The sequence below is a fragment of the Prionailurus bengalensis genome, chromosome D3 (assembly GCF_016509475.1).
Source record: "Prionailurus bengalensis isolate Pbe53 chromosome D3, Fcat_Pben_1.1_paternal_pri, whole genome shotgun sequence".
NCBI lineage: Eukaryota > Metazoa > Chordata > Mammalia > Carnivora > Felidae > Prionailurus > Prionailurus bengalensis.
Genome location: NC_057356.1, coordinates 8,375,567 through 8,394,111, shown reverse-complemented (window position 1 = coordinate 8,394,111; position 18,545 = coordinate 8,375,567). Strand labels below are relative to the sequence as shown.

General features: G+C 43.9%; 1 protein-coding gene and 1 long non-coding RNA gene across 3 annotated transcripts in view; one reads left to right on the top strand and one right to left on the bottom strand.

The window, feature by feature from the left end:
* Positions 1–6,959: 6,959 nt before the first annotated feature.
* LOC122470206 lies at positions 6,960–17,047 on the top strand. Its single transcript, XR_006293864.1, has 2 exons — positions 6,960–8,379; positions 12,916–17,047. It is a non-coding gene; the product is annotated as an uncharacterized LOC122470206 (long non-coding RNA).
* ATP2A2 (ATPase sarcoplasmic/endoplasmic reticulum Ca2+ transporting 2) overlaps positions 13,821–18,545 on the bottom strand; it is a 58,386-nt gene continuing 53,661 nt past the window's right edge. Inside the window, exons 20-21 of one of the 2 annotated variants that reach the window (XR_006293863.1) lie at positions 16,884–18,465; positions 13,821–14,629 (exon numbers count right to left, since the gene is read on the bottom strand). Coding sequence is in view for 1 of the 2 variants with exons in the window: in XM_043557554.1 (XP_043413489.1) it covers positions 14,616–14,629; positions 18,345–18,465 (135 nt within the window). In the remaining variant the exon portion in view is untranslated. The remainder of the gene's footprint in view (positions 14,630–16,883; positions 18,466–18,545) is intronic. The other variant, XM_043557554.1, reaches the window with a different exon arrangement.

The following is an 18,545-nucleotide window of genomic DNA, read 5'->3' as shown; positions in this document are numbered from 1 at the left end:
CCTTTTTCTCCTGGAGGTCCCTCAGCTAAGTGGAGAGGCAGGGTCCTAAGGAAGGGTGCTGCCTGCCCTCTGGCTTGGGTTCTCACACTCTGAACTCTTGCTATGTGCCAGGGACCTGGCAGATCTGGTTAATGTCAGGAGCTTCTCAGGAGCTCTCCTTGCCAGCCTTAGTTTGGGAGCCACAGTCCTGCCAATGAGTAGTTCTTCGGAATGAGAACGGCTTTTACCCAAATCTGTTAATTCTCAAATTTGAACATACTTCTCAATGATGCAGATTACCAGGCACAGCATCAAACCTGAATCCAATGCCAGGGCCTGGGCCCAGGAGTCTGCATCTTCAATCATTCCCACCTTGATTTGCTATTCTGATGCAGGTGTTCCATGGTCCAAATGTTGAGAAACTGGGAGTGGGGGTTTGAGGGCCCCAGAAGCTGTAGGCTTAACCTCAGAAGGCCTGTGGGGACCTCACCATACAACTGCCTGGCCAGGTCTTTGGAGGCCATGCCTAGACCAGGGCTGCTTGGCCATCCCTGAGGTCATAGGCACTGCTTGCTGCGTGGTGACTGCATTCTCTGTTGGCTACAGACAGCCCTGACTCAACAAGCACCTCACCGTGTCCTCTGGGGACCATGGCCATAGCCAGGCCAGCCAGGGATCCCTGGCACTTGGAGGGCCCATTGAGGTAAGTGCCTCACTAAGGTTTTCCACTTCTCTCTGGAGCCTCCCTGCCCAGGGGCAGTGGATGGTGGGGCGGGATGCGTGCGTGCGTGTGCATGTGTGTGTGCGTGTGCACGCGCACACCAGCTCCCACATTCCCTCTTGGGGCACAAAACGGCAGGCTTCTGTTGTCTGGATGTTTCTGAGCTGCTCGGGCTGCACCACTAGATGTGTGGGGTTTTTCCAGATTGCTGTGGAAGAAGTCAGTTGTTGGCAGCACAGAACATGTCACTTATTTCACAAACCACACAGTATCAGCAACACCAGGAATAAGCCAGAAGCCTACAAGTTGGTCTGCTTAGCAGCCATTAAAAGAAAACAGTTTAAAAATAAGAGTACCCTCATGCATTGCTAGTGAGAAAGTAAAATGATACAGCCACTGTGGAACACAGTCTGGCAGTTCTTCAAAAGTTTAAACAATTACCATATGATCCAGCAATTCCACTTCTGGGTATGTAGCCAAAAGAAGCAGGATCTTCAACAGATACTTGCACACCCATGTTCATAGCAACGTTACTCACAATGGCCGAAAGGTGGAAATAACCCGTGTGTTTTGTTAGATGAGTGGATAAACAAAATGCAGTATATATATGCGGTGGAATGTGATTCAGCCTTAGGAAGGAAATCCTATCACATGGTACAACATGGATGAACCGTGAGGACATGCTAAGCAAAACAAGCCACTTACAAAAGGACAAATGCTATTAATTCCACTTAAGATCCCTGGAGGAGCAAAATTCATAGAGACGAAGTAGAATGTTGGTTACCAGGGACTGGAAGGAGGAGGGGGAATAGGGAATTCGTGTTTACCAGGGAGAGGTTTCCATTTAGAATGCTGAAAAAGGTTCTGGAGATGGGTGGTGGTGATGGTTGCACAGTATGAATGAATGTACTTGATGCCACCAAACTGAAAAATGGTTAAGATGGTAAGTTTTATTTATATATATTTAGAGAGTTATATACATATATAACTATATAACTATATATAGTTATATAGTTATATATGTACTTTTATGTGTATACGTATACAACTAACAGCCAGTAAAGAAACGGCCTGTAGCCTGTCATCTAGATGGCCCATTAACACATGTTTGTAGTTATATGTGTTATGTAAATGTACACATGATTTAAAAAGTTCAAAGGTATAAAATTAAAAATCTACTCACTTTCCTATCTCTACTGAATCCCAGTCTCTCTATAAATGTTCTAGTACTACCTTAGGAAAATAGTTTTGAGCTTTTACTTAATGGTCTGTGTATATGAAAGTTACACTGAAGCGGTCATGCTGTCCCTCCTGAGGAATTCCTGCCATTTGTGTCTGTGTGCTCTTCCTTGTTTGACAGTTCCACAGAATTTCATTCTGCGGATGGAACAGTTTCTGTAATCCTTCTGCTCTTGGTGGACACTTGTTTCCAGTTCTGTATATAATTATAGTCTGCACTGTTGTGAACGTGCTTTGGCGTAATATTCCAAAGACCCACAGGTCAAATTCTTTGTAATTTCTGGGTCTCTGGGTCTCGTGCATTTAAGGCTTTGATGGATGTTGTCAGATTGCTCTCCAGTAGGTGGGGGTGTTTGTTTCCTGCATACTCACCAGTACCAGTGTCAAGTGGCTTTTTTTCTTTTACCAGTCTTAGATGTGATACATACTCCCATCATTTTTACTTGTTTGAACTGTATTTGAGTGATCATCTGGGCCAGGCCACAAGGCAAGCCCTTTGCTTATGTTAGGACATCTTAACATTATGCCCCTGAGGTATAAAGAGAAAATGGACTAAGGTCCTCAGCCTTGCCGCATTTAAAGATTGCCAGACAGTCAAGGGCAACATCATCATGTTGGTCACTTAAATCTTCCAGTGTCTGTCTCTTTATAAACAATCCTCTGGTGACCTCCTTTGTGCTCACAGCTTTTTCCTTCTTTGGGTAAATTTCCAGGAGGGGGATGTCGGAGTGATAGTGTATAATCTTTTGGAATTTTTAAGGGGTCTGGTTGGCTGGTCCTGTCTCTGTTCAGTGAATCTGTAAGCCAAGGCTGGCCCTATGGTGTCCTCTGGCCATCCCAGTCCTTCCAGGGGGTCAGTCCATTTATTGGGTTCAGGTTAGCTCCCTGGTCTCTGAAACTGCCACCTTGCTTCCCCTTGCTGGAGTTGAGATCTTGTGGTGGACTCTGGTGATGTCTGTCAAGGTGTCTGCCTTTGCTTTCTTGGGCCTTTGGGATTTGGGGCCTCTTTCCCCACAGGATAGCCCTTCCTGGCTCTAGGCTGGGGAGTGTTTTCCTGGATTGAAGTCAGATCTAGCTTGCTTTAGGGCTGAAGAAGACTCTGATGAGGTTTACTCTGTGTGTGGGAGGGGGTATTTGCTGGCTACTTGTGTCCTGAGTCCCCATCCTTCCTTCAGTGCCCCATTGAAGGATTCCCACTCTCCCCAGTGGAGGGCTGAGCCTCTTGGAGGGAGGGCCTCTACATCACTAGGTGGGAGCCTCAGGTCCATGATCTGTCACTAGCAATGTGGCTATGGGTAGCCCTCTTAGCCTCTCTGTGCCTCCATGTTCCTTTGGAAGAGAACTCAGGGTGTCTGATTCTGTCTCCCTGTTGTTGGGTGTGAGGGGCTTTGTGGCAGGGATGTCAGCACTGAAGGCCTGGGTGGAGCATCTGGGAGGGCAACAGCCTCCAAGAGCTAAACTGGGGATCAGTGTCCTTGTGGACACGGGCCTTGCCCTCTGGCCTGCAGGTTGGACCTCTTTTGGTGCTAAATTAACAGATTTGCCCTGAGCCCCTCTCAGTGACAGATTTAGTTCTGCGGGATCATCTTCCATCCATGACCTCAACCTGCTTGTCCCACCACCGGCTGTCTCCCATGTCAGTCCCCTGAGGCACTGGGGACTTTGTCCAGGAACTGAATGGAGTGGCATCAAGCAGAGATATCTGTCCTGAGAGAGGCCTGTGCCCTCTAGACTGGGTGGCGCCCAGACTGAAGCCTCATCCTTATGAAGCTGAAACAAGCTGATACCCAACATCCTCGCAGGCCCAGGCCACTTCCCACTCCTGTGCTGCTGCTTTGCTGAGCCTGGTGCTATGTGATGGGAAGGGACAGAGATGACCTCCCCTGCTTCCAATCTGGAGCTTTTTCCAGAACAGTGGGCATATACTCAAGCCAGTAATGCATTCACCTTTAGGGGAATCCAAGGGGAGCCACCTTGAATCAGGGCCATTTGGAGACAGACCCCCTAAGGAGGTCCAGGAGAGCATCCTGGTGTGTGTGTCAGGGCCCAGAGCCTGCCCAGGGGACCAGAAAGGTAATTATTTTATTTTTTAATAAAAATGTGTATTTGTGGGGCACCTGGGTGGCTCAGTCGGTTAAGCATCTGACTTCGGCTCAGGTCATGATCTCGCAGTCTGTGGGTTTGAGCCCCGCGTCGGGCTCTGTGCTGACGGCTCAGAGCCTAGAGCCTGTTTCAGATTCTGTATCTTCCTCTTTCTCTGACCCTCCCCTGTTCATGCTCTCTCTCTCTCTCTCTGTCTCAAAAATAAATAAATGTTAAAAAATGAATAAATAAAAATGTGTATTTGTGAAGTATAGCATACATACAGAAGTATATGAAAACATACAGTGTTTAAAAAACAACAGATAAAATACACACGTACACTCTACCCAGGACAAGAAATTGAGCGCTTTACAATCCCAGAAGCCCCCTGCATGCTCAGACCTGATCACAGCCCTTTCCCTCCCTCCTTCTGTCCTCCACCTGCTCCCCTTGCCAGAGGTAACCACCATTCTCAATTTTGTTTTTACACTTCCTTTATTTTCTGACCCTGCAAGTGGTGAACTAATTGTTCTCACCTGTACAATAATACTCTTAGGTGTTTTACCATGTTTTTATCCTAAACAAATTTGTTTATTCTTTTTTTTTTATTTTTTATTTTTTTTAAATTTTTTGTTTTAACATTTATTTTTGAGACAGAGAGAGACAGAGCATGAATGGGGGAGGGGCAGAGAGAGAGGGAGACAGAATCAGAAGTAGGCTCCAGGCTCTGAGCCATCAGCCCAGAGCCTGACGCGGGGCTCGAACTCATGGACCGCGAGATCGTGACCCGGGCCGAAGTCGGACGCTTAAACGACTGAGCCACCCAGGCGCCCCCAAATTTGTTTATTCTTGAACTTAATGTAAATAGAGTCCTGTCTGATTTTCCATGGTATCTTTTGCTTAACATTTTTTTTTTTCATGTTTGTTTATTTTGAGAGAGCATGAATGTGCACTCATGAGCAGGGGAGGGGCAGAGAGAGAGAGAGAGAGAGAGAGAGAGAGAGAGAGATCCCAAGCGGGCACTGAGCTGTCAGCTCAGAGCCTGACCTGGAGCCTGATGTGAGCTCATGACCTGAGCTGAAACCAAGAGTAGGACGCTCAACCAACTGAGCCACCAGCACCCTGCTTAACATTATTTTAAAAATTGATTCATGTTGGGGCGCCTGGGTGGCGCAGTCGGTTAAGCGTCCGACTTCGGCCAGGTCACGATCTCGCGGTCCGTGAGTTCGAGCCCCGCGTCAGGCTCTGGGCTGATGGCTCAGAGCATGGAGCCTGTTTCCGATTCTGTGTCTCCCTCTCTCTCTGCCCCTCCCCCGTTCATGCTCTGTCTCTCTCTGTCCCAAAAATAAATAAATGTTGAAAAAAAAAATTAAAAAAAAATTGATTCATGTTAATGCTGCTATAACTCATTAATGTATAATTAATAGACATTGTTTTTAGAAAAGTTTTAGATTTACAGAAAAATTGAGTGGTTAGTATATAGAGTTTCCGTATACCTTGCGCACTGTCTCCTTATGTTGGTATGGTACATTGGTTATAATTAATGAACCAGGATTGGTACATTATTGTTAATAAAAGTCCATAATTTATTCAAATTTTCTTAATTTTTACCTGATGCCCTTTTTCTGTTCCAGGATCCCATCCAGGATAGCATGTTTCATTAGTTGCCATGTGTCCATAGGCTCTCGGGCTGTGAAAATTTCTGAGACTTTCCTTGTTTTTGATGACCTTGACGATTTTGAGGACTGTCAGGCATTTTGTAGGATATCTCATTCAGTTTTTGTTGCTATGTGATATATAATTTCATTGCTACATAAGACAATATAAATAATATGTTCTAATATGTAATGTATGGTTGTAACACTCCCATCTTATTCTTCCATTGATGGACATTTCAGTTCCTAATTTTTTGTTTCAAACAGTGCTGCTATTTTACTCTTGGATGTGTCTTTTAGTGCACATAAGAGCACATTTCTGTAGGCCTAAAGCCAGAGGTGGAATTGGTGGATACAGAGTATGTGCATGTTCAGTTTTACCAGTTACTGTCGCACTGTTATCCCAAGAAATAAATTTACGGGTATAACCACAGTCCTTTGTCCCACTTTCTCACCAGAAGTTGGTATTATCAATCCTCAATTTTTTTCCAATAGAGTAGGTGTGAGATGATACAGTGATTTTAATTTACAGTTTTCTGTTTTATGACAAATTTGACCATTTCATATATTTACAAACTACTTGTGTTTCCTCTTCCATGGAATTCCACCCCCCCCCCCCCACTTTTCTATTGAGTTTTCTTTTTACTCAACAGAAGTTCTTTATATATTCTAGTTATAACTCAGAATAGGAGTGGCAAATACCTTCTTCCAGTTTATGGCTTTCCTTTTCCTCCTTTTTATAGTATTTTTGGATTAACAGAGGATCTTTTTTTTTTTTTTAATAAATTTCTTCATTTTGAGAGAGAGAGAGAATGAGGTGGGGGGGGTGCAGAGAGAGAGGGAGAGAGAATCTCAAGCAGGCCCCGTGCTGTCAGTGCAAAGCCTGACTCAGGGCTTGAACCCACAAACCATGAGATCATGACCTGAGCCAAAACCAAGAGCCAGACGCTCAACCAACTGAGCCACCCAGGTGCCCCAGATTAACAGAGGGCCTTAATTTTAATGTAGTTAAATATTATCAATCTTTTTCTTTATTGTTGTGTTTTCTAATTCTTTTTATTAAATTTTTTTTTCAACGTTTATTTATTTTTGGGACAGAGAGAGACAGAGCATGAACGGGGGAGGGGCAGAGAGAGAGGCAGACACAGAATCGGAAACAGGCTCCATGCTCTGAGCCATCAGCCCAGAGCCTGACGCGGGGCTCGAACTCACGGACCGCGAGATCGTGACCTGGCTGAAGTCGGACGCTTAACCGACTGCGCCACCCAAGCGCCCCTGTTGTGTTTTCTAATTCTTAAGAAATCCTTATCTCAGGGTCAAAAATCTATTCTCCCATTTGTATGGTGTAAGGTAGGGATCCATTTTTATTGATTTTTTCCATTTATGTTTAAACATGCATAACCATCCGTTACTGCAAAATTACTTTTCTCACCAACCTATGATGCCAGCTGTTTTACAAATCAGGTGTTCCTGGAGGAGCACACCCGTCTCTGTGCCCTCCCTTCTGTACCATTAGTCATTTTTGTAGCCCCGTACCTACACTGCACTATCTTAATTACTATAACTTTATAGAGATTGGTATTTGGAAGAACAAGAACCGCTGACGTTATTTTTAGTTGTGTTTTGGCTATTTTTAGCTTTGTCTTTCCATAAAATTGTTAGTATCAGATGTTCTAATATATTTTTTAAGTTAGATTCACAATTCTCAAGAAAGCATATGGTAAAATTAACCCAGCCTGCCTTTCTTCTCCCAGTTTCCTCTTGTAGAAGTGACCACAGTCAATAGTTTTTTGTGTATTTTTCTAGAAATAATCTTAAGTTGCCAAAGCTTGTGTGTATATCACCCCCCTTTTTGTAGTTGGCTAGTTCATCAGCAGAGTTTATTTAAAAAGTAAACAATTTTCAATGGAAAAAAACTTTCTTAACAGGTCATGATTTATAAATACCAAAGAGGTAATAAATGTTAAATTTTGTATATTTTTAGTCCTAAATGAAGTAATTTTGAGTAGTTTCGAAATTACAAAATGTGTTTTATAATTTCTGCTAATTTTGGTGGAAAAGCGACCAATTTAGCTTCCCCAACGTTCCTAGCAGAGTTCTGGATGGGTTTGTGTCTCTTCGGTGCTTCAGGGAATCACGTTAGAGGCACAGATTGTTTTTCAAAACAGGAACATCTGGGTCAGGCTGAAATCCCTCTTTCAGCAATAGCTGTGACAGAAATAACACATCTAGGATATTCGTAGAGAGTTATGAATTATATTTGGGATTTCCTGTCAGCTCCTATTGTCCTATTTGTTCTTTCATTTTCTCCTTCTGTTGATTTGTTAGTGTTGCCTCTCTCTGTCTTCTGTTCACCCGAGGAATAGCAACATACTTACCGGTGTATCTGCATCTGAAGCTGGCCAGTATCTTCTCCGTGGGTCCTGCGTCACAGAGGCCGCAGGTCACTTAGGGCAATTACCTCTGCCCCCATCTAGAAATTCCCTTAGTGTGAGAGTCTGTGGGTGAAGCACAGTTCTTGTTGGTCTGAAAAGCTCTTTATTTTACCTTGATTCTTTAAATAGTGTATGTTTTTTTTTCCAGGTTTAGAATCTAGGGGTTGCCAGTAATTTCTTTCATCCTGTGAAGCTGTCCTTCCACAGTTTCCTGGCCTCTACTGATACTGTGAAGTCAGCGGTGTCACTCCCTCCTGTGAAGGTAAAGGTAATGTCTCTTTTTTTACTCTGCTGCTTTTAAGATTTTCTCTTTGTCTTAGATTTTGTGCAGTTCAATATACCATGTCTGGGGCAGGATTTCTTTTTATTTATCCTGTTTGGGATTTGTTGGCATTCTTGCATCTGTAGACTGTCTTTTATCGGCTCTAGAAAATTCTCAGTCATTATCTCTTCAAATAATACCCTTCTCATACTTTTGTCATTTGAAACTATGATGAAATGTATGTTTGACTTTGTCAGCTTTTCAGTCTATCTTGCAGGTATTTTAATCTTTCTTCTATATTTTCTTTTTCTCTGCTGCATTCTGGTTAATCATTTTTTTAATTAAAATTTCTTTTTGGGGCGCCTGGGTGGCGCAGTCGGTTAAGCGTCTGACTTCAGCCAGGTCACGATCTTGTGGTCCGTGAGTTCGAGCCCCGCGTCGGGCTCTGGGCTGATGGCTCAGAGCCTGGAGCCTGTTTCCGATTCTGTGTCTCCCTCTCTCTCTGCCCTTCCCCCGTTCATGCTCTGTCTCTCTCTGTCCCAAAAATAAATAAACGTTGAAAAAAAAAATTAAAAAAATTTTTAAGTTTATTCATTTATTTTGAGGGGAGAGAGAGAGAGAGAGAGAGAGAAAGAGGGCTTGCATGTGTGCATGAGTTAGGGAGGGGCAGAGAGAGAGGGAGGGAGAAAGAGAATCCCAAGTAGGCTGCATGCAGTCACGCAGAGCCTGATTTGAGGCTCAAACTCACAAACCATGAGATGATGACCTGGGCTGAAATTGAGAGTTGGATGTTTAGCAGACTGAGACACCCAGGTGCCCCTGGTTAACTTCTTATCTGTCTTCCTCTTCATTTGTTATTTTGCTGTGTCTACTCTGATGCCACACCCATCCATGCAGTTTTTAATTTCTGTGATTGTACTTCTCATTTCTAGGATTCCATTTGATTTTCATATCTGCTATATGTTCATTTCTTTAGAATTTCCTGTCTCCTGCAGATTTTCGAGTAGGTTTATTCTTTTGAAACAAAATAAACCAGGGGGTGTTTTTTGATCTCTAATATTTCTAATATGTGAAGTCTGGGTCGGTCTCTAGTGTGTGTTTCTCCCTGCTGCTTCTCCCTCATGGTACCTTGTTGTGTATTTGGTGAGCTTTTACTATAGGCCACTTGGTAAAATAGTTGCATAGATCTTCCAAGACATAAAACCAAGGTGCATATTCCTCTAGGGAGGATTTACACTTATTTCTGCCTGGGGCTCAGGGATACTGCCTGTGACTCAAATTCATGCCTCGAGGCTGCAGATCCTCCATAGCGAGTGTTTACACCCCCTTCTAGGGGTGGGTATTTTTCTGGTTCTGCTTGGTACCACGGCAGGGCCTGCAGCCCTTTGTTTCGGGGAAGGAAGGCAGGTTTATTATCTGGTTTGCCTTTATCCTAAGGTGTTAGCCCTTTGGGGCCACAGCTTAGTGTCCTATGAGACTTCTCACTTTTGCTGGGCCCTGGATTTTGACTTTGCCTTTTCTACTCTGCGAGCTCTCAAAACCCCTGCTCATTTTCACAGCTTAGCTTATTTGGAGAGGTAGATGCCACAAGGGGAAAAGAGACCTTGGATATTCTGATTCTCCTTGCTGCTGCTTAGATTTTGGCCCGGAAGTTCTGTACTCTCTTGTAGTTCTTTGATGCTCCTATAAAGAGTAAAAAAATATTTATCTCAGCTTTTTAAAATAAACTATTTATTTTAGAATATTTATAGACATGGAAAAATTGAGCACATGGTACGGAGGGTTCTTTTATGACCCAGACCCAGTTTCCCCTGTTACTAACATTTTACATGATATTTGTCACAGTACTTACATATTATGAACCAGTATTTATGTTACTATTAACTGAGATCCATAGTTCATTCAGATTTTAGTTTTTGCCTCTTTCTGTTCCAGGATCTCATCCAGGATCCTGTATTATTCAGTTGTCCTGTGTCCTTAGGCTCCTCTTGGCTATGATAGTTTCTCTTCTCAGATTTTCCTTGTTTTTGATGATCTCAGCAATTTTAAGGAGTACAGGTCAGGTATTTTGCAGTCTGTCTTTGGGATTTGTCAGGTGTTTTCTCTTTGATTAGACTGAGGTTATGTGTTTTTTTTTTTTGGGGGGGGGGGAAGACCACAGGTAAAATGCCATTCTCCTCACTTCACATCCAGGGCACATGCTCTTGAATGACATCACTTGGCTGAGGTAGTGTCTGTTAGGTTTCTGCACTGTGGGTTAACTTCTCCCTCGTCCACACTTGTATGTACTCCAGGGAACGCGGTCACTGTGCATAGCTCACACTTAAGGAACTGGAGTTATGGTTCGCCTCCCTAAGGGCAGAGTTCTCTGCAGAAGCTGCTTGGATTTCTTCTGCATGGGAGATTTCTAGTCTCTCCTGCTTATGTCACTAGAGACTGATGGATATTTATTTTATGATAATCTAGTCCTACTTTATTTTGTTGCTGAAATTGTTTTAGCTTTGGCCATGCAGAACGTTTTCAGTTAGTTCCTGTGTCCCTTTGACACAACCTCGTCTTTGATCATTGACGTGTTGTTGTTTTTTAAGCCCATCTGCACTTCCTGACACTACAGTGTTCTCCAGGTGTGTGTTGTACATTTTCTGCCCTGGCCCTAGACTCCCATCTTTTTTCTAAGCAGATTTGATTCCTGGTTCCTTTCATTGGAGAAATGATATCAGAAACCTGAAGCTAAGTATGCTCATTGCTGCTGCAGTGTCCTTGCTTCCCGGCCCTCTCAGTTGATGGTGTGAGGTACATGTGCTTATATACACATAACTAGAAGTGTTTCTATACAGGATCATCTATATCAATATCAAGTGAAACAGGATCTTATACTGGTGTCTCCAAGTGTAATTCATTACCACATGAATCATTCTAGCCCTCTCCCCTGGCTTATCTGTAACCAACATGAGAAAACTGGTTCCCACCATCCGCCATCTGTATCACTATCAGTTATTCTCAGTAACCATTATGACTGGAACCTGTTAACTTCCTCCTGTTTTTTAAAAAAACGAATGACAGAGTATTATACAAACTGTTCTGTACTTTCATGTTTCACTGGCAGACATCTCTTGGACATCTTTCCTTGCTCATTCACACAGATCTACCTCGTGTTTTTTGAAGGCTGCATAATATTCCATGGTACTAATGTTCTTATTGAACATTTTGCCTATTGATGGCCATCCAGGCTATTTCCAATTTCTTGCTACACAATCCTGCAGCAGGATTACATTGTTTCTGTGAACACGTGGCAGGATTTCACTGAAGCGAGTACTTGATCCAAGGGTATGGACGTTTAAAAATCTCATTCGTCAAGTTGCCCTCCTCCAAAGACTGAGCCAGTTTACATGCTCATCATATGCACAAATACGGTTTCCTGATACCAGCTGCAAGGGAGAGACCAGTAGCTGTCAACCTTTGAATTTTGCCAGTCATGTGAAGGGAATTTGCTCTTTGTGGTAGGCACAGCAAATCTGTTTTCCTAACTCTAGAGAGGTGTATCTTGGTCCACGTTTACCTTTATACATGGTCCGTTTCTCTCTTTTCTCCTGGGATTGTCATGCATGGAAAGCCTTCTCATCTTCCATGTTCTCTCCGAGTACTTCGTGTGGTTTTCTTCAAAAACCCCAGACATGCAAACAGGCATACCGTACACCCACATACGTAGCACCTAAGTGCGTATTTTGAACTTTGTATACACTACACTTGGTTTCCACTGTGCAGGGAGATTTCTGTCGCTATCTGCTGTTCCAGTTTACTCATTTTCATTGCTGCTGAGTGATGTGAACATGTCTCAGAGGCACTTCTTGGTTTTCCTGCTGTTGGTCACTGAGGTTGTCTCCAGTGCTTTTACAAACATGCTGGTGTGGCTCTTGCAGCACACGGGAGGGATTCTCTGAGGTAGGCATGGGAGTGGGCCTGCTGGGCTGGATGGTGAGGACATCCCTAAGTTCACTGTGGGGTATTTGTTCTGCAGGGTAAAGACCGCCGCCTTGTCAGCTGCCAGGCATGAAATGCTAGCTCCTTGTGATTTCGCCATTGGGGCTGAACATCTTCTCATATTTATAAGCCATTCAGGTTTTCTTCTTATGTCATTTAGCTATTTTTCTTTTGGGGGCATAGTTTCATTTTTCAGATCTTTTGATCCATTTGCAACTGAGTACAAGGGATACAGCTGTGTGTTTTTCAAGATGACCAGTGACATAGTGAATAACCCAACCTTAACCTACTAAGCTGAAGTGCCACCTTTCCAAATTGAGCAAAGGCTGGAGCTTTGATGTTTGAGGGGTTTGGTGCACATCCTTGCTATTCTTTTTCTTCCTTCATGTTTGTTAGAATCAGTCTGTTTGACTAAAATGTGTGCTAGTATTTATCACTAACCCATGAATTATGTATCATCTATCTCAAGATGTTCATTCCCCCTGAGTTATTCAACTTTCCTATGAACAAGATACTACCATTGATCTAGTAAGACTCTCGGGGCTTTCTGTTCACTCCTAGGCATTGTCCCTTCTCTTGCCGGATTACAGTGACCGTCCAGACAGTGCTTAGTTAGCAATAGTGGATGGTGAGTATAATTCTGGTCGTGTCAGTACTTGTGGTTTATTTTCCAGCAATTATGGACACTGTTTTTTTAAGTAAAAAATGAAAAATTTTATCAAATGTTTCCTTCATATCTGTAGTTGCTAGGACTTGTATTATTAGGTTTATAGTATCATCTATCCTTGCCTGTTTTTGTTTTGTTTTTCACAACATAAGAATCCTCTGCGGGGGTGGGGGGGGTGGCACCTGGGTGGTTAAGCATCTGACTCTTGGTTTTGGCTCGTCATGATCTCGTGGTTTGTGGTTCGGGCACTGTATCAGGCTCGGCGGCATTGGTGCGGAGGCTGCTTGGCATTCTCTCTCTCCCTTTCTCTGCCCTTCCCCGGCTTGCTCTCTATCAAAAAAACACTTTAAAAAACAACTCATCTTAGGGAAATTAGGAAATTCGAGAAACACCCCACCCCAACCCTGTGCCTGGTAGAGGAGCACTAAGTAACCATCAAATGGGTGAACGCTAGCATTTGTTGATCTGTTCACAGAAGTGTAGGATTTTACATTTGCCATCTGAACAGTATTAGAAGCATCTCTCCATTGGTACATCCTCCAAGCTGCTGACAACTATCTTTGAAAACCCCAACAATAAGACATTCACATTCGGCTTTCCCCATACTTGAAGGGAGACCATTTTGCAGATCTCGTGTCATACAAGCAGACCTCCTACCACTTGGCTCTCCTACCCAGAAAGTCAAGTCTAAGACCTTCCCCCAGTGGAAGCCAAAACTCTTCAGGGTGCAAGACTGGAGGCCCTCAGTGCATATCACCCACCCCTCCTGCATGAGAACACTCAGCACCACACTGTGAACTTATCGTAGAATAGATTTATTTACCTGAAACCATGTCTGTGCAATGCTTGTTGCTATACCAGCACAGAAATAAACAACTGATCTCTATTTACAGTCTAAAGTCAAACATGCGTTGTGATAAATTGACGTTTAGCATTTTATTAAGATAAATGCATCACAATATCCGTATTGCACCAACATCTGTCTACTGCTTCTGATTTCATTAAATAAGTTACATTTAATACAGTGCAAAATAGCCGTTTGCACACTCAAAAAAAATAACTGAAGTTATGAACTGGAGGCCTACGTTTTAACCTTTCAACACCTGCAGTGTTTTCAATAAATTTATAAATAAGCAAACTGTACAGAGCCAATTAAAAAGTAGCATGTTTAAATGACACCATAGAGAAATCTAGCTACTTACAACTGAAGGCATGCATTACAATTGAATATTGTACATTTATATAAGCTATGACATTTTGCACAGAGAAATATGGAGACTTGGCTGATGGCTTCTAAGTTCTTAGATAAGGTTTCAAAACCTCAGTCTTCTTGCAGCAAAGAAACCAAAGTTCGCTGGAGAGGCTTTCTGATTCATTAAGCTAAATTGTACATTTGTAATTATTTTGATTTAAAAGCTAAACCCGTTGGTAATACACGTTTCCTCCACATAACACACAATGAGTTGGGGACTTTTTTCTACTTTTCTTTTTCCCCCAACATCAATCATGCAGAGGGCTGGTAGATGTGTTGCTAAAAACGCACATGCACGCAACCGAACACCCTTATATTTCTGCAAAATGGTTTAGGAAGCGGTTACTCCAGTATTGCTGAAAAGGAAAGAGAGAGGAAATCAGCTTTATGAAATATGGGGAGGAAATGTTAGAATAACCATTTAAGATTAATAGTGACAAGGAATGGTGAAAAGGAATGTTCAGTTTGATTTTTTTAAGATTTCAAGACCAGCATTTCTGATTAACTGTCCCTGAGGTGCTGCCTACATCAGGCAGCAGCCAGAAGCACTGGCTTGGTACAAACCCTTCATGTCGCCTGGCTACAGAGCAAAGGCCACCCTGGCTCATGGAAGAACCCCACCAGGCAGACACATTCTTGCTTCAGACGCGGAAGGGCAATGGGCAAGAGGGGAAAGAATTCTCGGTTAGCAGTGTGGACAGTAAGGAGGGTGACACACAGGCGAGCAGTGCGGCTGAGTGTGAAGCCTCTACCTCCCCTTCCTCCCCACCCCATTCCTGTGGCTGGCTGAGCGGTGGTGGCTTTGACAAAATTGGTGGTTATGTTAAAAAGGCAACAGCTGATTTGGCCGACTTAGCCCATGGGCGCTGCAGACCCCTCTGGCTCTAGGCAGTGGGGAGCCGTTTTACAGACCCCGAGCTAATGCCTGTGGTCTCATATTCCAGAAGGTCTGCCACCTAAAGGACATTCAGGGAGCTGAGGCCCCTGTCTGAGGGTGATGTGATAGCAGCTGCTTGCGGGGAGGCTGGCACTCGCCCTGCTTTTCTGTGAGCTCACGCAGCTCTCTATAGAAAGTATCACCTGCACTGTGCAGATGAGCGCCTGGAGGATGTGTGATGTTGCCATCTTTTAGGCAAAGGCCTAACCAAGAAGCCGTGCAAGGCCTACCTGCCCATTGGTGAGAACACGAACAAGTTCTGGTAGGTCTGAAAAGGACACCAGTACTGATGGTGGCAAAAGCAGAGGCCGCCTGGGAATTTCCTGCAGGTGCTGGGTGAGGATGGGTCTGGTCTGGGCACCTGCCCCTCACTGTGGGAGGCCCGAGGCCCTGGATGCGTCCACAACAGTACAACTGCTGAGGAGGCGCTGATGTGGCAAAGCCTGAAGCAGAGGGCACAAGGGGATGCTCCTAGCTGCCTGGGCTGAGGGAAGCGGGTGCTGAAACTGCCTCCAGGCTGGATGGGCCCGAAGCTGAGAAACCACAAGGCAACAGCCCGCCCAGGCTGATCTGGAGCTGTGTATTTCTCCGACAGCAGCAAACAACATTTAACTTCTTTTGTAAAGGCTACTACTTCGAGGAACCAAGTCAGGAAAAGCTGACTATTGGGTAAGTTTGGTTTCCATTGAATAGCACACCACCCAACAAGCTCAGACATCCTGTTCTGGTTTGCAGCCAAGGCACACTCCTTGCATTTGGTCCTTTTTAGGCCTCATGATGCCGAAACTGGCAAAACCCATCCTCTTCCCTGTTACACGCTCTGCCAAACCGACCAACCTCCCTTTCTCAGAGACCTCATGCAGTTAGGATGGGACTTCTGTCCCCTTACACTCGGACCTTGCAAGTTGGCAGTACCCTGCCCCGCTTGAGGATTCCCACCAACTCTCCCCCAAACTGGAAGCCTTTACATCACATCTTTTGGCTGGTCCCAAATCTGGGCCTCCAGAGCCTTCACAGGAACACTCAGGGCCTCATGGGGAGGGAGCTCCTGCTTAGGCCTCCTTCGCCCTGGCTCACGGACAAGGCTGGTTGCTAGCAGAGCCATGCCCTAAATAACTCTGCTTTAACGTACCCTGGAGAGAGAGAAGACAAGTCCCAGCTGCAAAGGATAGGATCCAGAAGGTGAAAAGAGGTGGCCTACTTGAGACCAACCTATTGGATACACGAACTGACTGGTTCAACTATTTGCTTTCACTAGATTTTTGCTTTTTAATGAACCAGGTAGCAAGGTTCTTGGATGAATCCTTGCAGCTAGTAAAGACCAAAGAACCACAAGTTTTTGAGAGTCCTTATCTTGGCATTAGCAAAGGCAGCATTCTCTCAGCCTGTAAGTTGGACCAAAGCAAAACGAGCTTCTCTCTCCCCAGGCTCTCCCTGACATCCGACTGTGCCACTGACTAAGGCAGCGCATGGAGCCTACAGATGTCACACCTCGCGTCAGCTAACCCAGGCCCCGTGTGCACAGGTACCACGCATCGTACACTTGCTGCACTCAGAGACTGTCACAGAGCACAGCAGTGCATGACACAAGGGGCTTTTTCATGTCACACAGCTAGCTCACTCGGTGGCAGTCACCTTTAGGCTAAAGCATCTGGATTCCAGGGAATACTCACGTTAGTTGATGATGTTGGAAGGCATTGGAGGAAAACACCATAGTTAGGACAGTTAATGGCTTACACACTGTTGGTAAGACTGATCTCGAACATGCGCAAACATTTATCATAGTAACATGGTGTTGGTTAGTGCCACATTCAAATAAAAATAGTTCTATACAATATGTTCATTTGGTCATGTGCTATTTACAGATTTTACAAAAACACACACACACGCACGCACGCGCCCTTATGTTCTCTACACCAGGCTACAACAGGCCAGCAGAAACTTGCATAAAAAGTATCACAGATGACAACTGGTACATATACATGAACTCCTACAACTACCTATGCAGCAGAACAGGATCTTTCTTCCCCTAGAGCACAGTAAAGCTAAAGTTCTGAGCTAAGAACTTAAGAGAAAATTGGACACGGCTGTTAGATAGTTCAAGCTAAGCCACTTAAAAGTTAAAAACAAGACAGTTATTTTTCTGTCCATTTAAAATGTTTTATTTTCCTTTTAAACTAGATTGTGAAGTGCCACTGAAATAGGCAATGTTGGCAAAACAATGTCTGTTACAATAAAATACATTAGACATTTAAATAAATAACCTTAAAAACTACGTGGGGGGACATGAACCCAGTCGATTGTATCTGGAACAATGTTTTCTGCACAAGCGAGAACAGGCATACCTCTTGTTAAGACTGATGTAAACAGAACCATCAAAACCCTACAGGAGAAGCAGCCGAGCGGGGCTGGGAGTGTGGGGGGTGGGGGTGGAAGTGAATGGGGGCCACAGGGGGTGAGGGGAGTGGCAAACCAAAAAATACTGACTGAGGTAGCAGTACTCTGCTCAGTGCAGAAAAATTGGCTTATGAATAAAAATTAGACTGTGATCTCAGATTAAATCCAGATGATCATGCAGAAGACACAATACATGCTATTTAGTTTTAGAAAAAAAAACCACACACATTCATTTCCTAAAATCTGCTGCCAATTAATTTGCTGACAATGTCTGCTGGCTCAACTATTTTTTTTATACAAGGATGAGTATTAAACAGAACACTGTACATGCTTTTTCATCTACAAAAAAATATTTGCATAAAATAGTGTTAGTTCTCTGTACATGTCAATGGACACTTTAATTATGTGTATAAAAAAGGAAAATCTTGCCCCACTGGAGTCAGAAAAAGCAAAACAAAATCTAGAGTATGAAATCTCCTTCACCAGCCAGTATGTTCATGTGAAAATTCAGCAGAAATAGACAGTTGCTTTAAACAATAAAAAAATTAATTGATTAAGTTAAACATCTTCTTTATGTAAAACTGTCAGTCAAGACCAGAACATATCACTAAAGTTAGTGTCTGTGCTATAGACCCAGATCACCAGGGGCATTATGAGCAGCACAAACGGCCAGGAAATCCCATCGGTGCATGCCGAGAACGAGCAGGATTTGGTGGCAGGCTGCACACACTCTTTACCAGGTTCCAGGTAGTTGCGGGCCACAAACTTGAGTGTCTCATCCATTAGAATCACAGGCAAGGAGATTTTCAGCACCATCAGCCACTGGGTCAAGTTCAGCGGTGTGATCTGGAAAATAAGCTGAAATACAAAGAAGCTTTGTCAAGTTCCCAAACTTGCAGGACAGGCAGTTAGACCCCAGCTCGGTTCTGGTCCCGCCA